Source organism: Palaemon carinicauda, chromosome 29 (assembly GCF_036898095.1).
Source record: "Palaemon carinicauda isolate YSFRI2023 chromosome 29, ASM3689809v2, whole genome shotgun sequence".
NCBI classification, from domain to species: domain Eukaryota; kingdom Metazoa; phylum Arthropoda; class Malacostraca; order Decapoda; family Palaemonidae; genus Palaemon; species Palaemon carinicauda.
The window spans coordinates 85,395,120-85,421,326 of record NC_090753.1 but is presented as its reverse complement, the minus strand read 5'-3'; the positions used below and the strand labels follow the sequence as shown (position 1 = coordinate 85,421,326).

The 26,207-nt window shown below is 34.3% G+C and overlaps 1 protein-coding gene and 1 long non-coding RNA gene across 2 annotated transcripts in view; one reads left to right on the top strand and one right to left on the bottom strand.

The window, feature by feature from the left end:
- LOC137622302 (uncharacterized) overlaps positions 1-26,207 on the top strand; it is a 333,069-nt gene that overhangs the window by 51,426 nt on the left and 255,436 nt on the right. The window lies entirely within an intron of this gene.
- LOC137622149 (glutamate decarboxylase-like) overlaps positions 8,270-26,207 on the bottom strand; it is a 36,680-nt gene continuing 18,742 nt past the window's right edge. The window contains exons 3-11 of the mRNA XM_068352585.1: positions 24,856-24,871; positions 19,912-20,045; positions 18,534-18,716; positions 17,275-17,354; positions 13,098-13,269; positions 12,360-12,503; positions 11,656-11,805; positions 10,186-10,383; positions 8,270-8,904 (exon numbers count right to left, since the gene is read on the bottom strand). Coding sequence (XP_068208686.1) covers positions 8,731-8,904; positions 10,186-10,383; positions 11,656-11,805; positions 12,360-12,503; positions 13,098-13,269; positions 17,275-17,354; positions 18,534-18,716; positions 19,912-20,045; positions 24,856-24,871 — 1,251 coding nt within the window. The 3' untranslated portion in view covers positions 8,270-8,730. The remainder of the gene's footprint in view (positions 8,905-10,185; positions 10,384-11,655; positions 11,806-12,359; positions 12,504-13,097; positions 13,270-17,274; positions 17,355-18,533; positions 18,717-19,911; positions 20,046-24,855; positions 24,872-26,207) is intronic.

Sequence of the window (26,207 nt, the reverse complement as noted above, 5' to 3'; positions counted from 1 at the left end):
ACTGAGGGGTTGGTACTCTTGTCTTCAACACAGTCGCCAACCTTTCAAGCCACGAATTCATTCACAAAACACAGACACATATACACCAACATTCGCGGCATTTATTGATATGTCGCTTATGGCGCCTTCGCTATCCTTGGCTCGTCGTTTTTATTTTGTTATAACTCTACAAACAAGAACAACGTTAACGACATATATATATAAACAGATTCGACATCAAACTTTACACTTACTGGCTAGTGGAAGACATCGGATTCTGTTGCTTGAAAATCGCGATGCGTTAATATATAGATCTCTAAAATTTACCAACAGTTACTTTATACTACAAACATACATAGTTACGTTTATTACAGATAAATACTTCTCTATATATATACTTTATAAATGTTTTTTTTTTTAGACTTCACTTACATTTTGATACATTTTTTTTGTTTTTAAAAGGTACACACACCACTGACTGAGTAATAAGTCTTTGGCACACAGCATCCCATTATCCCGATGAAAAAACAAAAATCTCATCCCATCATTTCCCTCTTGCCTCCCAGTCTTCGTCTCTTCCTTTAACCTTATTTTTCCCATTATTCATATTCCCTTTTTATTCATATTCTTTTTCCTTCTTCGTTTTCTAAGCGGAACCCACCAAGAAACACTTTAAACTGCAAACTATCATAAGCCATTTTAAGATTTTCACTCATGGGAATTTTAGTTGGTCAAGTAACTGTCTTGTAATAGCTATGATGCTAATCCTCTTGGGCTCATTGTAATGGATTAATTTCAAATGTTATTTTCGGAATATTACTGTATTTTGTAGATCTATAATTATATTGTATCAAGAAGCATTGATTGGGAGACCACTTCTCCCTTTGAATGGCTTTGGGAGATTTTGAGAAAAGAAGCATTGATTGAGAGACCACTTCTCCCTTTAATTGACTTTGGGGGATTTTGAATCTTTTAATATCTAGAAAAGAAGCATTGATTTAGGAACCACTTCTCCCTTTAAATATCTATGGGGGATTTTGAATCTTTAAATATATAAGAAAGAAGCATTGATTGAGAGACCACTTCTCCCTTTAAATATCTATGGGGGATTTTGAATCTTTAAATATATAAGAAAGAAGCATTGATTGAGTGACCACTTCTCCCTTTAAATATCTATGGGGGATTTTGAATCTTTAAATATATAAGAAAGAAGCATTGATTGAGAGACCACTTCTCCACTGGAATGACTTTGGGAGGTTTTGAATCTTTCGATATCTAGAAAAGAAGCATTGATTGAGAGACCACTTCTCCCTTTGAATGACTTTGTGGGATTTTGAATCTTTCAATATCTAAAAATATTATTAGTGATCTTAAAAGTCTTTTTGATCTATTGCATATTTTAGAAGAGATTAGATCTTCTTGGAATGTTGTTATAGGAATGTATCAAATGTCATTGGAGAACAAGCTTGGATTGTGTCTTGGAATCTCCTTGAATGATGTTTTTAGAAGAGCATCCTAGTAGGATGTTTCAGTACTTCCTGAAGGATGTTCCAGAACTTCTTTAAATGATGTATAGGATGTTCCTTGAATGATGTTTTAGAAGAACATCCTTGTAGGATGTTTCGGTACTTCCTTGAATGATGTTTTAGAAGAACATCTTAGTAGGATGTTTCGGTACTTCCTGAATGATGTTTCAGAACTTCTTTAAATGATATTTACGATACTCCTTGAATGATGTTTTAGAACCTCCTCGAAGGATGTTATGGAACCTCCAGAAAGGAGGTTTTAGAAACCTCCTTGAAGAATGTTTCATAATCTCATTGAAGGATGTTTAGGATCTCGCTGGAAATAGGTCTTAAAACCTTCATGAAAGATATTTTTCGAACCTTGAAGAATCTTTTGAAACATCTTTAGAAGATGTACAGAACTTTTGGAACATCTTCAGATGTACAGAACTTTTGGAACACCTTCAGAAGATGTACAGAACTTTTGGAACATCTTCAGATGTACAGAACTTTTGGAACACCTTCAGAAGATGTACAGAACTTTTGAAACATCTTCAGAAGATGTACATAACATCCTTGATGTTGAGTGTATTTGATGTACTAGAAACCTCTCGAGGTTTATTAAGAACTTTAGATCCCTTGATCGGTGGTACACAAATTTCTTCCAGAATGTATTTGAATGTATTTGTGATATATTTATGTAAGGTTTTAAAGCTATTGGGTAATATCATATTGGTGGAAAATATTCGAAAAGGATATGTTTTTTTCTAATTATAAGAATGATACTTTTAGTTTTAATTTTTATCCTGGTTGATTTCACTATACGTACTACTTAAAAGCATAATTAAATACAACACATATATTATATATATATATATATATATATATATATATATATATATATGTATATATATATATATATATATATATATATATATATATATATATATATATGTGTGTGTATAACGGAAAGAGATTTAACAAAATCATTGCTTAAGTCTCAACTTCTCTAATTATAAATTGGAATTTGCGTTTAAAAACTGTGATTATTGATCTATTATAATTTATTGGAATTAAATCTGTATAATTCCAGTATAGTTTTTATCGAAACACGTGACTTCGAAGAGAGAGAGAGAGAGAGAGAGAGAGAGAGAGAGAGAGAGAGAGAGAGAGATGTCGAAAATTCCTAATGGAAATCTATGCAAATACTTGTAAAAGATATAAACTCCAGTCTCATTACATTCAACCTTGATTTCCCCTTGAATGTATGATGCAAGATGTATTTATTCAATGCATTTGTATGATGCAAGATGTATTTATTCAATGCATTTGTATGATGCAAGATGTATTGATTTAATGCATTTGTATGATACAAGATGTATTAATTTAATGCAATTACTTTTCGGTTTTGATATTGGGAAATAGAAGTAATTTTTTAAAAGGTTGAAGTCAAGGGTTGATGTATTGAAACATGGCGGGAAATATGCGTAGAGTGCAACGTCATTATCTTATTTGCGGAGAACTGGAGAGAGAGAGAGAGAGAGAGAGAGAGAGAGAGAGAGAGAGAGAGAGAGAGAGAGAGGTAGTTATATATAGGTAAGGTAATAGCTAGGAATAGAGAGAGAGAGAGAGAGAGAGAGAGAGAGAGAGAGAGAGAGAGGTAGTTGTTTATAGGTAAGGTAATAGCTAGGAATAGAAAGAGAGAGAGAGAGAGAGAGAGAGAGAGAGAGAGAGAGAGAGAGAGAGAGAGAGAGAGCAATGTGACTTTTAGAAAGTGCTTCGTTGGCTAATGGAACACACACACACAAACTACGAGACGAGGAAACAAGATGATTTTTAAAAAATGCCGAGTGCTTAGTATCAGGACGTACAAGTGCTAAACATGTAATTATGTGCAGGAGAATACACTTTACAGCAAGTGCTGTGCTACACTTAAGATATACTTACTATGGTGCATAGATGCCAGAAATGTGTTTACATGTGCAACATTCACGTGGGTGCGGAAGATTAGTGCAGTTACGATTGCATAAAATACGTTTAGTGGAGAGAGTGTCTTAGCTGAATTTTATCTAAAAGGCAAGTTTTAGATTGGAATGGATTGCAAAGTTATTGTAAAACTGAATGCAAATTTTAGATTAGAATAGATTTCAAATGTATTGTAGAACTGAATGCAAAATTTTAATTTGATTGGATTGTAAAGTTATTGTAAAACTGAGTGCAAATTTTAGATTAAAATGGATTGCAAATGTATTGTAGAACTGAATGCAAATTTTAGATTAGAATGAATTGCAAAGTTATTGTAAATCTGGATGCAAATTTTAGATTAAAATGGATTGCAAATGTATTGTAGAACTGAATGCAGATTTTAGATTAGAATAGATTGCAAATCTATTGTAGAACTGAATGCAAATTTTAGATTAGAATAGATTGCAAATCTATTGTAAAACTGAATGCAAAATTTAAATTAGATTGGATTGTAAAGCTATTGTAAAATTTAATGCAAAATTTAGATTAGAATGAATTGTAAATCTATGTTAAAACCGAATGCAAATTTTAGATTGGAATGGATTCCAAATTCTATTGTAAAGCTGAATGCAAAATTTAGATTATAATGACGTTATTTTATAGGATTGCAAAACTATTGTAAAAATGTAAAAGAGAGATTGAAAGATAATGCCATATTTAGAAGAGAATAGTTAAAAAACGGAAAATAACAAGCCAAAACAACAACAACAACAACAACAATCTCTTCAATGTTGAAATTGCGAAAGCCTTATGTTACATAGAAGCTAAAGTTTGTCTGCAGTAGTCCACTTGTTACGAAATAGTATGCAAAAAAGTGCGAAAATTCGTGAAACATTTAGTCATGCAGTTGATCGGTGCGAATAGAACACTTATATTTCTACCGAGTGCAGAAATCAACGAGTGCAAAGTGCCAAAAGTGCAAAAAGTGCAAAGAGTGCTACACTGACGGGATGCAAAAAGTGAGTGCAGGATTGCCGAGTTAGAAACGAACTAGTTCTAGATTGCTGGCAACACGAGTGCTAAATTACTGAGTGCAAATTACAGACTGCAGAGTTTTGATTGCTCGGCAACGCTAGTGCTGCCGAGTGCTAAATTACTGAGTGCAAATTACAGACTGCAGAGTTTCGCTAAGTGCTGAATTACAGAGTGCATTTTTTTAGTTTCGACATTGAATTGAGTGCAAAATGACTACGTGTGCATGCCTAAGTGCAAAATTTCCGAGTGGAGAGTACAGTTACTGAGTGCTTTGTTACCAATGTTACTGAGTGCAAAATTACGAATAGTACAAACACTGAGTGCAATATTACAAAATTTACAATTAGTGAGTGCAAGATAATAAGTGTGCAATTACTGAGTGCAGTGCGACCAAATTTACAATTGCTCAAGATTGCAAAGTACGCAATTACTGAGTGCAAAATTACCAAAGTGTACAATGACTGAGTGCAAAATTACATAGTGAATTATTACTGAGTTTACAATTAGCCATCGGAATGTGAAATTACATATTAGATGACAAATCGAGTATTGATATATTGAGTGTATCATAAGTGACTGAGGTAAGTCTAATTTTTAAAATATATATATATATATATATATATATATATATATATATAATATATATATATATATATATATATATATATATATATATATATATATATATATATATATATATATATATGTATATATTAAGAAATATGAAAACAGAAATTTTAAAATCAAGTTATAATGCATGTTGAAAAGTGAAGTTTTGAATAAAGTATTCAAGATGAGTACAAAATTATATCAGTTTATTCCTATTAAATTCGTTCAGTCTTGGACCACTCAAGCTTCGATGTACCGATTGGCTCAGCTACGGGAGGAACGTGCAGTGTGATACCGTAACCGTAACAATACCATAACAGTACCGTATCAGTACTGTAACCGTAACAATATCGTAACAGTACCGTAACTATCGTAACAGTACCGTAACAGTACGGTATACCGTAACAATACCGTAACAGTACCGAAACAATACCGTAACAATACTGTAACAGTACCGTAACAGTACCGTAGCAATACTGTAACAGTACCGTAACAGTACCATAACAATACCGTAACAATACTGTAACAGTACCGTAACAATACCGTAACAATACTGAAACAGTACCGTAGCAGTACCATAACAATACCGTAACAGTACCGAACAATACTGTAACAGTACCGAAACAATACCGTAACAATACTGTAACAGTACCGTAATAGTACCGTAACAGTACCGTAACAATACCGTAACAGTACCGTAACAATACCGTAACAGTACCGTAACAATACCGTAACGCATGCAGAAAACGACTCCAGGCTATAGCATGCAAGGAGCGTGGAGACACGACAAATACACTGAGGCGCGCGGGAAGCGAGCAATAGTTTGAACACGGACTTTTTATTATCAAAAAGCTTTACTGGGAGATTTGAGTGAAATAGCGGAGAATATTGGAAAAAATGCAAGTGGTTTATAGTTTATTACATTTACGTAAAGTAAGCTTTCTATCTTATTAGATCAAATACCGTAGACTTGTTGGTGATAGTTCAGTTCGCTTTTCATGGTTGGTAGGCCTGATTGATAGTTTGAATTATGTATTGTTAGATGTGTTTTGGAATTTTGTAGTTTATTTTATTTTTTAAATTATTTTTTTATTTAGATCAGAGTGAAATTTTATAATGCAATTATTCTAACCAAATTTGTAAATGGAGATGAAATTCCTTAAACAATATATTTCATAGATATGCATCAATTAAGGAAAAATCTCTCAGGCATACCAACCTTGAAATAGGAATCTATTTGATTGCATGACAAATGGTATTTGAATCTACGGTCGAAAGTCTGCTCCTCGTAATCAGCGTGTCTCATTTTCATTAACTGATTTTAAATTAAAGGCTAGATTATTAAATTGGTTATGATATAATTTTGATAAGAAACATTAGCTAGAGACGTAGAGTTGATTTTGAAACACGGCGTGTATCCACCGTAGACTTTTATGTGAAATTTCTCGAGAGATACAATTAAACTTTAATTTCAATGATAATTATAATTTAAATTGAAATTTCATTTTGTTTACAGATTTTATAGTTTATTTTATATAAATGTGAGTTTTGGGGGGATTAGGCTGGATCCGTAGGTTTTGAAAGGCCGGCCTTATGTCAGCAAGGGCTTTTCTCTCAAAGGGGTCAACAAGTGTAATAAGGTATTAATTAGAATAATGTTAATGGCATGGACCTCTGGACTAGGCCCAGCCAATGTCCCCACAATATTTACGTTATGAGTCTCTTGATAGTACACACATCATATATATATATATATATATATATATATATATATATATATATATATATATATATATATATATACACAGTTTATACTTTTAATTCGTAGAAAGAAAATCTAGTTATGATTTACCCAAAGCATTAAAGACCTTACTTCAAAGTAATAACATTATTTTGAATATATTATTGTATCCCCTGATTTTTAATTGTCCCCCATTTTCATTGCACGAAATTTTCTCCCCCGTTTTCTCTTGTTTATTCGTTCTTAACCTTATTTCTCTATGGTCTTAATTCTTAGCATTTTCTTCTTGCTTCTTATTTTTTTCTTAATTCCCATTATATCTAAACACTCCCATTTTTTTTCTTAATTTCCCATTTCCCTAAATTCTTCTTTTTTTTTTTTCCTTACACATTCCACTTTACATTTTCTCTTAGTTTCGGGCAATGTTTACATCTTAAAACTCTTCATATTTACGAAAACTATCATCATTTGCCTTAAATTTTTCCGTTTTCTTTGAATTCCGCTCATTTCTCTTTCAAATTAAATCTCGTTTTCTATGAATTCCGCCGCGTTTTCTTTCATGGCCAAATGCTCCATACTAACATCCCATAATACTGATTGTTTCTTATTGCTTAATGTCACACGTGAGCTTCAGACATTTGGTTATCCTAATGCAGTTATTAGCAAACCTTGCACGAGGGTAAATCGCTTTTGCTTTTTACGCATAACTCAATTCATAACAAAATAGAAAGAGAAGTTACTATAATTAGAAATTCATGGATTATATAAAGGATTATTTTTTTTTTTTAGGAAGGCAATCATATTTTTTTTCTCATAGAATTACGAAACATATATCTATATACAGTCTTTGAAATAACAGAAAATATAAAACTTTTAACAACGTATATATAAAGATATCTCATTCTATATATTATGATATCAATAAATAATTTTTATTTTCTATGAAATTGGCATAAGCGTTATTCAAGTCCAAAGCCCAGCCTTATTTATTGCTATACTGCGCAGGCTCGTCTGCATTGCATCTGCGCATTAATAAAAGAAAGCGCGCACTTCTATCTACCTGCGCCATTACCCTGTCTGTGTAGACGCCATGTTGGATCGTCCGCTTCTTCCCCTTAGCTCGGTTCCACTTCTCGACTCTCTCTTATAATACCAAAACCTCAGACAAATACCACCTATTTCCCAGCGCGAACAAGGGTGATGATGAAGATAATGACGGCGAATGTGATGATAGTGATGAGAATCGAATATGGCGATGATAGTGACGTTCAAAACGATGAGTTTGGTGATGGTGGTGGGCTCACCAGCTCGGCTTCCTTCGGGGGAACAAAAGAGAAGGAAGCGAGTTCCAAGACTCAGTTTAGCTTCGGCGCTGGAATGAACGAAATTCGTATGTGTCCCCCCTCCCTCCCTCCCTCCCCCCCTCCTGGTGGAATTTATTTTAGGGGAGGCATGTGGGCGTATATCATCAGGGTTGTTACAGAGCGGTTTTTGAAATAAAGGCTTCCGCTGAGAATGAAAAAAATTAGTCCCGAGTCTCTTTTGTTTGTATTCGAGTCTCTTGTTTGTTTGTTTGTACTACTGAACTGTTTCATCGTAAGCAAAGTCTTCGAGAGAGCCTTTTGAAATAAGAACAGCGGAGGAACGAAATTGAACTGAAAAAAATGGTCGAAAGGAAGGAACTATCGAAGACTCCACTCAGACGTATCTCCGTAGAAGCACCACTGGTTTTGGAGGATCAGAAAACTCCTGACGAAGGGGGGAAGGCGGCGGTGGGTGGCGGCAGCAAAAAACGTCTCATGGACGCCCTCGCATCTCACGCCCTAAGACAACAAAACCTTCCTCCCCCCCTTTTTTTTTATTTTCTTCGTTTTCGTTCTTACAAAATGGCGCGCCTTACAAGTCGTATCCGAGGCGATCGAGTTCCTCCAGCATGAAGTCGATGTCTTCCCTTCTGACGGCCTGGGAGGAGATGATGTTCCTGAAGAAGTTGGGGTAGTGGTCGAGGGGCTGGTAGCCGATCATCAGAGTGCCGGCGGTCATCATTCGGCCCTTCAGGAGGGGTTGGACCTGCGGGGCGTTGGATTTCGGTGTCAGAGGAGTAGAAAGGAGAGAAAAAAAAATACGGTTTATAAACATACATTTGGTGGTTGAAGCAACTAAATAAGTCCTTTTATAGTTTATAGATCAAATATCTGTTTTAATGTTGATAATATTTTTAAAATATTTTATTTAAATTTTTCTATTACTTCTTATATCGTTTATTTATTTCCTTGTTCTTTAGAAACATTGTGGTTGAAGTAACTACATAAGTCCTTTTATAGTATATAGATCAAATATCTGTTTTAATGTTGTTAATGCTTTTAAAATATTTTATTTTGATTTTTTATTACTTCTTATATCTTTTATTTATTTCCTTATATCCTTTCTTAATTGGTCTATTTTTCCCTGTTGGAGGCCTTGGGCTTACAGCATCTTGCTTTTCCAATTAGGGCTGTAGCTTAGCTAATAATAATAGTAATTTAAATTTGCAGTAATATACATTACCAATATTATAGATTGTTATGTTAATTACCGTTTTAGATTGTGCTCTAGAATATTAAGTAATCTTATATAAAGTACATGGATTGAATTCTTTTATATAAAATATTGTCTTCAAAGTATGGGAATTAATTGCAGTAGATACTGACTTCAAGAACTGAATGCTATTTTATTTTTCACTATCTTTAGTTATTGAATACTATTTCATTAAATATTGTCTTCAAGCAATAAATACTGTTATTGTATTCAAAATTTTTGTATTGAATACAGAACAGAATGAGAAGATTTGAAACCTGTTAAGTTAAAATGAAGCTCTGAAATTTACAAAGTGAACTGAAATAGAATGGATAAATTGAAGCTTTGTAACCTGTTAAGTCAAAATGAAGCTCTGAAACTCAAGCCAGAATGAACCAAAATAGAATGAACAAATTGAAGCTTTGAAACCTGTTAAGTTAAAATGAAACTTTGAAGTTCAAGTCAAAACGAACCAAACCAGAACGAACAATATGAAGCTCTAAAACTCATAAAGTTAAAACGAACCAAACTAGAAGGAACAAAATAGAGCTCTGAATCTCGTCTAGTCAAAGCAAACCAAAACAGAATGAAAAAAATGAAGCTCTGCAACCTGGTAAGGTAAAATGAAGCTTTGAATTTCAAGTCGAAACGAACCAAACCAGAACGAACAATATGAAGCTCTAAAACTCGTCAAGTCAAAACGAACTAGAACAGAATAAACAAATGGCTAGAAAGCTAGATAACCAACCAGACAGATAGACAAATCTTTTAACGAAATACTCCAGTCCTACTGACCTCTCCGAGAAGCTGGTGTCTCTCAGGGCCTGCCTTCATGCTCCTGAGGCGGTGGGGCACGTACCAGAAGCACACGTTCGTGCACTCGGGTTCGTCGTTCACGAATTCGAACTTGTCTGGATGCTGCTTCATTCGCTGCACCATGTAGGAGGTCATCTCGAAGAGGTGGTCCATGTGCTTCTCGAAACCTTCGTCGCCCTGAAAAAAAAAGTTTTTTTTTTTTTTTTTTAGTGTTCAAGTGTAATTTTTTTTAGTTGATTTTTCTTGCTAAGGTAGATTGTCGTAGGGTTTTTTTTCATGCTTCTAATGTAATTGTTTTTATTTTATTTTTATTTTTCTTGAAGGATATATTTTTTTCTGATTTGATTTTTGGATTTTAGGTAGATTTTTTTTGGAGGTTAGTTTTTCTTATTTCTAATGTTGTTATTTTTATTTTATTTTTATTCTTTTTCTTGAAGGATATATTTTTTTCTGATTTGATTTTTGGATTTCAGGTAGATTTCTTTGGAGGTTAATTTTTCCTATTTCTATGGTCTTGAAATTTTGTTTATTCGTTTTGAAAAGTATTCCCTGGTTTTCAAGTAGTTTTTTCTATATTACTAAACTTTTAGATATCTTTTGGAAGTAATATATGTTTATTTTTTTTTTTTTGAATTTTTTGGGAGGTGTTTTTTTTTCGACAAAAAAAAAAATTCATCTTTTTATAAATAATGTTCCCTCTAAAGAAAACAATAAGTTCTCCTTTCAAAGAGTATACCTCTTTACAAGAAAAAAAAAAATACTGTTGAGAGAGGATGCTCCATATAAAAAACCATAAATTCTCCTTAAAATAACCAGAATTCCCTTTTGATAGGGAATACTCCCTTTAAAAAAGAGTTGATTCTCCTTCAAAAAAGACCCAAAATTCCTTTTTAATTGAGATTACTTCGTATAAATAACCATTCTCTTTTAAAAAGACCCACAGACCCTTTTGATATTGAATGCTTCCTGAAAAAAAAATTATACTTTCAAAAAGAACCAAAGATACCTTTTGATAGAGAACACTCCATATATAACCCCCATAAATTAATTTTTTTAAAAATACCCCCCAAAAACCAAAATCTGTCTGCTAGAGAACCCCCCCCCCCCAAAAAAAAATCCCCAAATAAACGAGAGGGGCAGCTCCTTTAAGGGTTTAAAGGCCGCTCATGAATGGGAGAGGCAAGGGACAGTGACCTTTCCCTATCAAGCAGGACAATGCCCTAGAGACTGACCATATGATGAGCCCTCAAGCCCCCTCTCCACCCAAGCTAGGACCAAGGAGGGCCCGGCAATGGCTGCTGCTGCAAGCCCCCTCTCCACCCAAACTAGGACCAAGGAGGGCCCGGCAATGGCTGCTGCTGCAAGCCCCCTCTCCACCCAAGCTAGGACCAAAGAGGGCCCGGCAATGGCTGCTAATGACTCAGCAGATATACGAATCTTCCCCCTTACCTTTGATCTCCACAGAAGCCACATCTTGAAGATGTCGTTGTGACGACCACACTGGATGACCTTGTCGCCTGTGTCGTAGTTGACGTCGTATGGCTTGTCCTGCTGGAACAGGTAATCGGCGCACATCTGGTTGCAGGATATCAACAGACCCTGCAATGGGAAAGGAAGAAAGGCGTCTTTGATGGAAAAGGCAAAGGGTTGGGAAGAGTTGGTGGAGAGTTGCTTTTTGTTGTTGCTGTTGTTGTTGTTTGTGAAATGGTGTTCTTAGATTGTTGTGGGTAGTTCTCTCTCTCTCTCTCTCTCTCTCTCTCTCTCTCTCTCTCTCTCTCTCTCTCTCACACAGACATTGTATTTGCTAAGGTAAATATATAAAATATATTAGTATTCTCTCTCTCTCTCTCTCTCTCTCTCTCTCTCTCTCTCTCTCTCTCTCTCTCTCTCTCTCTCTCTCTCTCTCTCACAGACATTGTATTTACTAATGTAGATATATTAGTATACACACACTCTCCTCTCTCTCTCTCTCTCTCTCTCTCTCTCTCTCTCTCTCTCTCTCAGACATTGTATTTACTAATGTAAATATATTAGTATACTCTCTCTCTCTCTCTCTCTCTCTCTCTCTCTCTCTCTCTCTCTCACATAGTATTTACTAAGGTAAATATATTAGCATACTCTCTCTCTCTCTCTCTCTCTCTCTCTCCACTTACGTCTTCCTGGAAGTGAACGGTGGAGCACTGCAGAAGGACGCCCATGAGCTTGTGGGGGTTCCAAGTGATGGAGTTGGATCGCTCGACGCCTGCCATCTTGTGTCGCTGGTTCTTGGACAATAGAACGCCACCTCCCCAAGCGGCCTGGTTGTGGTTGGTTGCGTGGCGAAGAGAAGACGAGCGGAAAGGGAGAATTAGTGGCGCGCTGGACACTTATTTCTCTTGTGATATTTCTTATTTCTTAAGTTATTTCCCTTACAGTTACATTTCAAAAGAAGATTTTTATTTATCATAAGACTTATTAGAAGGAAGATTTTTATTTATCAGAAGATTTATTCGAACGAAGACGTATTTATGTCAGAAGACATTAGCACGAAGTCTTATTTATATCAGAAGACTTATTAGAACGATGACTTAGTTATATCAGAAGACTTTTATTTATCAAAAGACTTATTAGAACGAAGGCTTTTATTTATCAGAAGTCCTATTAGTTATAACAGAAGACTTTTTAGAACGAAGCCTTAATTTGTATTAGAAGACTTTTTAGAAAGAAGACTTAGTTATATCAGAAGACTTTTTAGAACGAAGCCTTAAGTTATATTAGAAGACTTTTTAGAACGAAGACTTATCAGAAGACTTTCAGAAGACATTTTAGAAAGAAGACTCATTTATATCAGAAGACATTTTAGAACGAAGACTTAGTTATATCAGAAGACTCATGAAAATCTCAAGACTCACATCAACGTGGAACCAAAGCTTGTGTTTCTCGCAGACGTCAGCAATGGCGTGGAGGGGGTCGAAGGCGCCCATGACGGTGGTTCCGGCGGTGGCGGCGACGAAGAAGGGCACCTTGCCCTTCCCTTTGGCTTCTTGGATCAATCTGTCGAGCTCCGATGGGATCATGCGGCCCCTGCGAGGAGTGGAGGCGTTTTAGTCCGGATAAAAGAAGGGGGTTTGGGTGGGTTATGGAAGGGGGTGATTGAGGTCCTTAATTTGTGTTAGGGAAGGTTGATTAAAGAAGGGAGTGAAGCTCAGGAACAATTTGTCACAATATATATATATATACTGTATATATATATATATATATATATATATATATATATATATATATATATATATATATACTGTATATATATATATATATATATATATATATATATATATATATATATATATATCCATACATACATATATATATGTAATATATATATGTATAAATATTATATATATACATATATATATATATATATATATACATATACATATACATACATACATACATACATACATACATATATATATATATATACACATGTGTATGTATATATTTATATATATGTATATGTATACATCAATATATATATATATGTATATATATATATATATATATATATATACAGTATATATATATATATATATATATATATATATATATATATATACACAGTATATATATATATATATATATATATATATATATATATATATTGGTGATATTTAATCAACTCTAGGATTATTAACTTCAACAAAAATATCGTTAAATTATTTGAAATGAAAGAAAGCTAAACTAAGTTGAAATCCACAATTTAAAAAGAATATTTCCGTGAGATTTGACTTTTAAAGCATTTTACACCTATGTAAGACATCGCAAGCTTGTGGTTCGGTTAATTGACTGAAGATCTCCCCTCTGTGGGAACATAATTATGGGTATCATCTGAAGAAATCCCCTCTGAGGGAACATAATTATGGGTATCACCTCCTGAGGATCTCCCCTCTGAGGTAACATAATTATGGGTATCATCTGAAGATCTCCCCTCTGAGGGAACATAATTATGTGTGTCATCTCGTGACCCTCTTAATGAGAGAATGCCTTGATGATGTCATTGAGCTTCAGCACGGCATTTCATTCCCGTGCTGAATCTTGGTGACGGGCAAGAGGGCTCTCGAACTTCGGGAAATTGCTCCCCCAGTTCGAATCTAAATTTCTCTCTTTCATCTTTTTCTTCTGCTTAATATTACTTCGACCTTCTCCTAATTTTATCAAATTTCCTTTCTTTCATCTTGCTGTCCTATCTCTATGATTATTATTTTTCTTAGTTATATATATATGTAGATGTATGCATATATATATATATATATATATATATATATATATATATATATATATTTATTTGTTTATTTTATTTGTTCATTTATTTATTTATCTGTTTTTTTTTCTATTTTATTTAAATGGCGTGGATATTTCCACATTCGTTATTACTGCCTGCTTAGATGAATGGGAGAAGGGATCACGGTTGGGAGGTATTCGCATTCAAAGCTATATATGAGAGTATTGGATGATCTCAGCCATCCCAAAGATGGTTTGGACCTTTTTGGCGGAACTACTCTCAAGGGTTGGGTCATCGGAATCCAGGGGGATCCAATCCTTGAGGTGGGACTCTTGGCTTTTGGCCGGAAGCCCATCATTACAGATATGGGGAGGATGATTCCATATTACTTTGGTCTCAGTCCTAACAGGCGGGTTTAGCTTACACCTGTGCCTCTATATCTGTTTTGATGCTATCCTTCGGGTAGGGTATGGAGTGGACCATCGGGGAAATATACTCTCATTGTGCCGATAGTGGAGAATGCAAATTTCCTTTCCAACGTATGATACTTTCTTATAATTCTCAAGCAGGTACCCCAACAAAACAACAAAAAACCTGAAAATCCCACCCTTAAATATGGACCCTTCAAATACTGACTCCCCATCCCCTGGATTTGCTGACTCCCCCCCGGCACTGTTGACGACTTCTGCTACTGTAATTAAGGAAAACTCTGTTGACGACCTTCGAACATCATGCAGGTATTAGATTGTCTACTGGAGCTTTTAAAACCTCGCCTATCCCAAGTCTCCTTGTTGATGCTGGAGAGTTACCTCTAGACCTTTACCGAATGTCTTCCATTCTTCGGTATTGGTTTAGATTGCAAAGACTCCCTAACTCTCGCCTTTCAGACTGCAAGCCTTGTAAGACACGCATCATACTTTGAGTTCCACCCAAAATCTCCTCAACCTTATGGCTTTCGGGTGAAACGATTATTAAATAGTCTGGATATAATTAGAAATAGGGTACTTCCATTCAAGGTATCACCAACGCCTCCATGGAAGTTACCAGAGATATCTTTTTGTAAATATTTTATTGGAGATAAGAAGAATATGTCAGACCTAGAAGCCAGGTCTCTTTTTAATGAACATGTTAGAGAACATAGAGGATCAACTTTTATCTATACTGATGGCTCCAAATCTGATGCTGGCGTTGGATTTGGAGTACATAGTAATGGTTTTAATTGTAGAGGTGCACTTCCTCTGACCGCTTCCATATTTACTGCCGAACTGTATGGCATATTAACTGCTATTGAGAAAATAGCGTTGGAGAAGGAGGGTAATTTTACAATTTTTAGTGATGCAAGGAGTGTCCTTCAAGCTATGGAAGTTTTTAATTCTAATAACCCTCTAGTTTTAAAGATTTTAGAATGGCTTTTCCTTATTGGACGGAGAGGTATAACAGTTCAATTTTGTTGGGTTCCAGCACATGTAGGTGTGTCCGGGAATGAGAAGGCAGATTCACTGGCTAAGGAGGCTGCATCCGAGTTGCTGCCAAGAAGGTATCCCATTCCCTGTAATGATTTCTTACCTGACATCAAGAAATTGGTTTGCAATAAATGGCAACAGCAATGGGATAGTCAAGATGGCAATAAAATGCGAGAGATAACAAATGACATATCTCCTTGGAGGTATAATATGATGCCCCGAAAATGGGAGACGTCTCTTTGTCGTCTCCGTATTGGTCACACTCGGTTGACACACGAGTTTCTGCTGAAGGGCCAACACCAACCGTATTGTGACGACTGTGTAGTACCTCTAACAGTAAGGCATTTGTTGACCGAATGCCCCAATTATAACAACTTGCGGAATAGATATTTGTTTGAGGCTCGAGGTGAGGGTGGCAGGTTCATCCTTGCCAAGATTCTTGGAAATGATGTGTCCTACCATGCAAGTGGCATTTTTAGATTTATTTCAGAAGCAGGTCTTCTGAAAAATATTTAACTTTTATGACATTCAACTTTTATGATTTTAATTGAATACTCTTTTATTTTTTATTTTATTTTATCTTTTATTTTTGTATACATAAATTAGATGTTACCGGCGTCAATGACCTCAGATGTCAGGATGCCTGAAAACTTTAAATCAATCAATCAATCAATCAAGTGTCATCTCGTGAAGATCTCCCCTCTGAGGGAACATAATTATGAGTATCATCTCGTGAATATCTCCCCTCTGAGGGAACATAATTATGAGTATCATCTCGTGAAGAAATCCCCTCTGAGGGAACATAATTATGGGTATCACCTCCTGAGGATCTCCCCTCTGAGGGAACATAATTATGGGTATCATCTGAAGATCTCCCCTCTGAGGGAACATAATTATGTGTGTCATCTCGTGAAGATCTCCCCTCTGAGGGAACATAATTATGAGTATCATCTTGTGAAGATCTCCCCTCTGAGGGAACATAATTATGAGTATCATCTCGTGAAGATCTCCCCTCTGAGGGAACATAATTATGGGTATCATCTCCTGAAGATCTCCCTCTGAGGGAACATAATTATGGGTATCATACGAAGATCTCCCCTCTGAGGGAACATAATTATGGGTATCATCTCGTGCAGATCTCCCCTCTTAGGAAACATAAGTATGGGTATCATCTCCTGAAGATCTCCCCTCTGAGGGAACACAATTATGGGTATCATCTGAAGGTCTCCCCTCTGAGGGAACATGATTATGGACATCATCTGATGATCTCCCTTGTGAGGGAACATAAGTATGGCTAGTATCTCTTGGTGTTACCTTTCTTGAGGGTAAATTGGAAAAGCTTACCTATCATCTACTGGGACTTCTACCAAGTTGTCTGTCCCGAGACCCATTGCAGCAGCTGACCCCATGAGAGAGTAATGGCTCTGAAAAGAGGGGAAACATGAACTTGAGTCCTGTTGTTGGAGACTTTTGGGTAGAAGTAGAAGAGGAAGAAAACTTGATGTGATTTTTGTTGATGAAGAGTTTACTGGATAGAAAAAGTAGAAGAGGAAGAAAACTTTAACTGATTTGTTTTGTTGAAGACTTTATTGGATAGAAAGAATAGAAGAGGAAGAAAACCTGAGCTGATTTTTGTTGTTGTTGAAGACTTTATTGGATAGAAAGAATAGAAGAGGAAGAAAACCTGAGCTGATTTTTGTTGTTGTTGAAGAGTTTATTGGATAGAAGAAGCAGAAGAGGAAGAAGACTTGATGTGATTTTTGTTGTTGAAGAGTTTATTGGATAGAATAAGCAGAAGAGGAAGAAGACTTGAGCTAATGTTTGTTGTTGAAGAGTTTACTGGATAGAAAAAGTAGAAGAGGAAGAAAACTTTAACTGATTTGTTTTGTTGAAGACTTTATTGGATAGAAAGAATAGAAGAGGAAGAAAACCTGAGCTGATTTTTGTTGTTGTTGAAGACTTTATTGGATAGAAAAAGCAGAAGAGGAAGAAAACCTGAGCTGATTTTTGTTGTTGTTGAAGACTTTATTGGAGAGAAAAAGTAGAAGAGGAAGAAAACCTGAGCTGATTTTTGTTGTTGTTGAAGACTTTATTGGATAGAAAAAGTAGAAGAGGAAGAAAACCTGAGCTGATATTTGTTGTTGAAGACTTTATCGGATAAAAGAAGTAGAAGAGGAAGAAAACTTGAGGTGATTTTCGTTGTTGAAGAGTTTATTGGATAGAAACAGAAGAGGATAGAAAACATGAGCTTATCCTTGTTGAAGGCTTTTGAGTAGAATTAGAAAAGGAAGAAAACACAAACTGATTTTTGTTGTTGAAGAGTGAAGACTTTATTAGGCGGAAGAAGAGGAAGGAGAACACGAACCGAGTCTTAAAGTTGAAGACTTTATTGTATAGAAGAGAAGGAAAACAGGAGCTGATTCTTGTTTTCGAGGACTTTATTGTGTAGAAAAAGAAGAAGAAGAATATTGAAAAGATATATGATTATGCAAGGATCTTAATTTGATCACAATAACGTAGCTTTTTTATCATTCAATTAGAGTACAATGAATTGTCCCAATAATGATAACGACATTAATAATAACAATGTTGCTATCTCTTACGTGGAGTGAAGTAAACATGACAAGCTCCCCTGGCAGGGCGGACATTCCTTTCTTCTTATATTCGGGGAACATCTTGTGCCTGGCAACGAGCGCAGCGTACAAGTTGCTGATCGAACCGCCTGGCGCCAAAATGCTGTCTCCAGCTTTGTAGCCGATGATGTCACGCATATGTTTCATTGTAACCTGAAAAGGAAAGTATTTTTGTAATCTATATACGTATACAGACATAGACAATTACCTCTTAAGGTGGAGAAGATGGAAAGGGAGGCAGAGAATTAGTTGGGGGAGATAAGGTGAAGGATGATATGGAGAGAAGAGGTTCTGTAGAAGAGGATGGCTTTGATAGAAGATATTAGAGAGGGTGCATCAGGCAATCGACCCCTTAATGTACGGATGACGTTGAGAAAGAACATATATATATATATATATATATATATATGTATATATATATATATAATTATATATATATATATATATATATATATATATATACATATATATATATATATGTATATATATATATATATATATATATATATATATATATACATACACACACACACATATATATATATATGTATATATATATATATATATATATATATATATATATATATATATACTTTATATCTTAAAAGTAAGCTGTTGATGAGATAATCCTGACTATCACGAAAGGTTTAAAGGTCACTCGTGAATGGCAGATGTAATGGATAGGCTAAGCTCCCTATATACCTAAGTCAGGACCTGGGAGTTCTAGCCTATGGCTGCTGACGATTCAGCCAGTCGACCTATAGATTCCTTTTAAACCCCTTATCCCCAGCTCGCAAGGACGGTAAGGTTGTAGTCACAATAATAAACTATTAGACTTGAGCGGGGCTCGAACTCGCAGCTCACAGATTGCAAAATACTGAGATTTCCAAAGGACGGTAAAATTAAAGTGAAAAATAGAAATTATTGGCCTTGTACAAGTCGCGAACTCTATACCCATAGATTGTAAAACATTCAAGTTACCAAATTCAAAATGGACGGTAAGATTATAGTCACAATTAGAAATTATCGGACTTGAGCGGTGTACGAACTCCCGACTGACTTATTGCAAGACTATTACACAGATTGCAAAACATTTAAGTTACCAAATTCAAAAAGGACGGTAAGATTACAGTCACAATTAGAAACTATCGGACCTGAGCAGTGTACGAACTCCCGACTAACTTATTGCAAGACTATTACACAGATTGCAAGACATTTAAGTCACCAAAATTCAAAAAGGACGGTAAGATTACAGTCACAATTAGAAACTATCGGATTTGAGCGGTGTACGAACTCCCCTCTCATATATTGCAAGACACTTATTTAAGTTTCAATTACTCATAATTACCTTTTCCATAAGTATGAAGACGGGAGCGATCTCGTAAGTGAACATGTTGGTGTTGGCAGCTGCTGTCAGCCACTCTCCGGCTAGGGACACCACCTCAATACCACACGACAGCTGGTTCATGAAGCGTGGGTGACCTGTTTGGGAACACAAAAGGAAGGGGTGATTTCCAGGTGAAAATATTACGTAGAATGGGGTAGACCTTGGGTGAAAATATTACGTAGAATGGGGTAGACCTTGGGTGAAAATATTACGTAGAATGGGGTAGACCTTGGGTGAAAATATTACGTAGAATGGGGTAGACCTTGGGTGAAAATATTACGTAGAATGGGGTAGACCTTGGGTGAAAATATTACGTAGAATGGGGTGATATCCCGGTGAAAATATTACGTAGAATATGGTGATATCCAGGTGAAAATATTACGTAGAATGGGGTGATATCCAGGTGAAAATATTACGTAGAATGGGGTGATATCCAGGTGAAAATATTACGTAGAATGGGGTGATATCCAGGTGAAAATATTACGTAGAATGGGGTAGACCTTGGGTGAAAATATTACGTAGAATGGGGTAGACCTTGGGTGAAAATATTACGTAGAATGGGGTGATATCCCGGTGAAAATATTACGTAGAATATGGTGATATCCAGGTGAAAATATTACGTAGAATGGGGTGATATCCAGGTGAAAATATTACGTAGAATGGGGTGATATCCAGGTGAAAATATTACGTAGAATGGGGTAGACCTTGGGTGAAAATATTACGTAGAATGGGGTGATATCCAGGTGAAAATATTACGTAGAATGGGGTGATATCCAGGTGAAAATATTACGTAGAATGGGGTGATATCCAGGTGAAAATATTACGTAGAATGGGGTGATATCCAGGTGAAAATATTACGTAGAATGGGGTGATATCCAGGTGAAAATATTACGTAGAATGGGGTGATATCCAGGTGAAAATATTACGTAGAATGATGGTTGTTTATTTAATTGGTTTAGAGTGGCTTCTACTTTCCATAAATACATTGGAACTATACGTATTGACATATTTTATTGTTATATAAAATGCGTTGTATTATTCGATGTATTGGTTGGCATAATGTGGAATATGAAGGTCGATACAGTAGGAATAGGTTTGGTTGCTTGTGGATACAATACTGTAGAATTATACAATGTTAATAATAATGATAATAATAATAATAATAGTAATAATTGTTGTTATTATTATTATTATTATTATTATTATTATTATTATTATTATTATTATTATTATTATTATTATTATTATCATTATCATTAATAGTAGTCTTTTACCATTAATTGTAAGTATAAATAGAAATTAAGGACTTATTAGCAATCTCTCTCTCTCTCTCTCTCTCTCTCTCTCTCTCTCTCTCATATTTATATATATATATGTATATATATATATATATATATATGTATATGTATATGTATATGTATGTATATATATACACACACACAAATATGCATTAAAATATATGTACGTTATATGTGTATAAATAAATAAATAAATATATATATATATATATATATATGTATACACATACATATATGTCATAATTACTACGTGTCTCTCAAAATATAATCAAACGTATTCTCTCTCTCTCTCTCTCTCTCTCTCTCTCTCTCTCTCTCTCATATAAAGTTAAACATACCATATACTCGCAGAAATATTATGTCAAGATCTTTCTAAATCTGCTATAGTAGCCTCTCTCTCTCTCTCTCTCTCTCTCTCTCTCTCTCTCTCTCTCATTTGATAGCCTCCCCTCGAGTCCCACTCGAGAGACAATGATCTTTCCACTCCTTATCATTCCCCTGTCATTATTCCTCAGATTCCCTTATTCTTATCGCAATTATTCCCTTTATCTTCTCCTCGTGTTCACGCAGCTCTGCCAAGGGATGGGGCTGGTGTATATATATATATATATATATATATGTATGTATATATGTGTATGTGTGTGCCTGTGTGTGCATTCACACAGACACACACACACACACATATATATATATATATATATGTGTGTGTGTGTGTGTGTGTCTGTGTCTCCGTGCAAGCACACAGACAGACACACACACACACATATATATATATATGTATATATATATATATATATATATATAAAACGGTATTACTTTTAATTTCAGCAAATTACCGAAAAAGGTATTTTTTTTTTTTTGAAAAAGCATCGTGATTCCATAAAAACTTCAAAGAAAATTTCGTACGATCAGAATAAACTCTCAATAATTCTATAGAATTAGGGAATATTCTCCATGGAATTCCTTAGAATACTCACAAGTCAGGACACTAGGAAGACACGACCCCTTGGTAACACTGACCTGTTTATGTTTAATGGTCTTTTCCCCTTGTCCCAACTCCTCCCCCTCCCCCCTGGGGGTCCTTTGCAAAGGGGAGAGCCCTAGAGGGTCCTAGCAAGGGGGAGAGCCCTACAGGGTAACCCCATGGCGTGAGCACCGAGCAGAGGAGGCTAGAAGTGGGGAACTCCTTCACCCTCGCCAGGAGTCGGTGGGTGCTACTCTGTTTTCAATTACGCGCTAAATCCTCGGTCATTACTCTCATAGTGTATTGTTTTACGGGCTATAAGCCCTCCCCCTCCCCTCTCTCATCTCTATCACTCCTTCTTGTTTACTTTGCATAATGGTCTTTACTCTCTTTTTTCCTTCTTCCTATTTTCATTCTTTGCTGATTTTTTTGTTATTTTATTATCTCTCTTCGTCCTTTTGTCTCTTTATGTTGTTTTGCATTTTTTCTTTTATTGTTTTGATTAGATTGTGTTTGTTTTTTCTGGTCTGTAAAATTGAATGAATAGATTGACAGATAAAGGGAGGGGGGTTAGTAAGGAGTAGGGGGTTCCTTCTATTAGGAGATGGGTAGTTTTAGGAGTAATAATGTAGAAGTTAGTAGGTAGTTGAGAAGTAGTAGAAATAAGTAGGTAGTTTAGAAGTAGTGGGAATAAGTAGGTAGTTTAGAAGGAGTAGGAATAAGTACGTAGTTTAGAAGCAATAGAAATACGTAGGTAGTTTAGAAATAGTAGGAATAAGTAGGTAGTTTAGAAGAAGTAGAAGTAAGTAAGTAGTTTAGAAGTAGTAGAAATAAGTAGGTAGTTTAGAAGTAGTAGAAATAAGTAGGTAGTTTAGAAATAGTAGGAATAATTAGGTACTGTATAATAAGCACCTTTGAGATAATGCATGGACGAATTTGATGATAGTATAAAGAGTAAGAATAACAGCATCACCAGAAATAGTAGTAGCATTAATATTGCTACTACTAGAAGTGATAGTATTATTATTATTATTATTACTACTTGCTAAGCGACAACTCTTGTTGCAAACGCAGGATGTATTATTATTATTATTATTATTATTATTATTATTATTATTATTATTATTATTATTACTTGCTAAGCTACAACCCTAGTTGGAAAGCATGATGTATTATTATTTTTATTATTATCATTATTATTTTAATTATTACTTGCTAAGCTACAACCCTAGTTGGAAAAGCATGATGTATTATTATTATTATTATTATTATTATTATTATTATTATTATTATTATTATTATTATTATTATTATTACTTGCTAAGCTACAACCCTAGTTGGGAAAGCAGGATGCTATAAACCAAATGGGCTCGAGCAGGAAAAAATAGCCCAATGAGGAAAGGAAACAAGGAAAATTAAATATTTAAAGAACAGTAACAATATTAAAATAGATATTTCCTAAACTATAAAACCTTGAACAAAACAAGAGGAAGAGAAATAAGATAGTGTGCCCGAATGTACTACTATCTACTGGGAGATAATCAGCCGGGGAAAGGGGATATGGGGAGAACATAGTTATCCCCTCTTACTGGGGAGAACATAGGGTTGCCCCTCCTCCTGGGGAGATGGGGACGGGACGGGAACGTCTGCAGGATGATGCCTGAGACAAGGAATCCAGCCAATTGATAGAGACGGTAAGTACCCTCAGGGGAGTCTTATCCGACCGCCCATATTTCAAGGGATTTCCCCAGCTTCCGGATGGGGATTTGGAGGGATTCTTTTTCGGCTGGGGGCGCGACTGGCTATGCATTACCTCCTCTCTCTCTCTCTCTCTCTCTCTCTCTCTCTCTCTCTCTCTCATGACTGGGGTTTTCTTTTCCTCCTACATGCTGTTCAAGTCTCTCTCTCTCTCTCTCTCTCTCTCTCTCTCACACACACACATGACTGGGGTTTTCTTTTCCTCCTACATGCTGTTCAAGTCTCTCTCTCTCTCTCTCTCTCTCTCTCTCTCTCTCTCTCTCAGACTTTAATAGGTAAAAAACGTTTATAGGAGGAACATAAAATAACCTATCATAGAACGTTTTTAGGAAAAATATTTCTGAGAACGTATTACGAAATATATTTCTGAGAACGTTTTGAGGAAAAGTATTTCTGAGAACGTTTTTGGAAAAATATTTCTGAGAAGGTTTTTTGGAAATATATTTCTGTGAACGTTTTTAGGAAAAGTATTTCTGAGAACGTTTTGAGGAAAAGTATTTCTGAGAACGACTTTAGGAAAAATATTTCTGGGAAAGTTTTTCGAAAAAAATATCTCTGGGAAGGTTTTTAGGGAATATATTTCTAAGAAAGTTTCTAGGAAATATATTTCTAAGAATGTTATTAGGAAAATTATTGCTGAGAATGTTTTTAGGAAAGTATAAAAGTAATATAAAAAACTAAAGTTCGAAATTTTTTTTCTCGAGATTATATGCAAGAAAGAAGTAGCAGAAATATGTTTATAACTACCCTTTCTATAATATTTTTTAATGAATATCTTTAAAAACTTATATCAAATAAACATTCGTTCGCTGTGCAAATATTTTTAATGTCAAGAATTTTTTTTCAAGACGTTTTTGAAAAGATATTTGAGGATTATTTTTGTACAATTTCCTTTGCTATTCTGAAAATAAGTTAAAAACACTTTGATTCATACTAAGTGTTTTTATTACATAAATATTAAAGGTAATAGTTTTAGAACACTGAATGAATGGACTCAGACACTTTTCATGAATGAGCATATTCTGTTTTTCGCTAATTTCTGGATTTGAATTTACTTATATATGTAAAATTGTCTCTCTTTATATATTATATATATATATATATATTATATATTATATATTATATATATTATATATATATATATATATATATATATATTATATATATATATATATATATATATATTCATTTTATACATAGATATATAATTTAAGATTTTTACTATTTAGAACGCAAAGCAACGTAAGAGGTTTAAAATAAAAAAAATATTTAGCAAAAAAAAAAAAAAGTCTTGTTAAAAACTTTGAAAACTGTATAAAATGAATAAAATATTTCGCACTTACTAGATTATCTGAAATACTAAAATAAATATAACTAATAATTACTTTATTTTCCCCTCACCATAGATATTAATTTTTTTTTCTATGATTAAAAAAAGATAGAAATATTCAACTGTAAAGTTTCAATTAATATCTGGACATTGTGTGAAGCTGCATATGATAAGGATTGTGCGTTTGTTTGTTTGTTTTTATTTGTTGTTATCGGTTTTTTCTTTTTCTTTTTATATTTTTATATTGTCCCAAATTTCATTCAGACTTTCATATCTACGTTAATCTTTACTTATTTTTTTTAGTAAATAGTTTGACTTATCTATCTATCCATCTATATAATTGAGATAATTTTTCTATCTATCTAATTGAGGTAATTTATCTGCTTATGTGTCCAGTTGAGATAATCTATATGAGATAATTTATATATCTAATTGAGATAATTTTTTTTTATCTTTCTAATTGAAATCATTTATTTATCTATCCATCTAATTAAGATAATTAAATTATCTATCTACTTGATATAATCTATCTATTTATCATCTTATCTCTCTATTGTATGTATACAATATATATATATATATATATATATGTATGTATGTATGTATAAATATACAGATATTTATGTACATATATATGTATATATATGTATATATATACATATATATACACATTATTTATGTATATATATATATATATATATGTGTGTGTGTGTGTGTGTATGTATATATATATATATATATATATGTATATATATATGTGTGTTTATATATGTATATATATATCTATATCTATACTAAATCATCATCCCAGTCTAGAAAAGATGTAGACAAAGAATAATATATGTATATCTACACTAAATCACCATCCCAGTCTGAATAGATCACATTCTCTCTCTCTCTCTCTCTC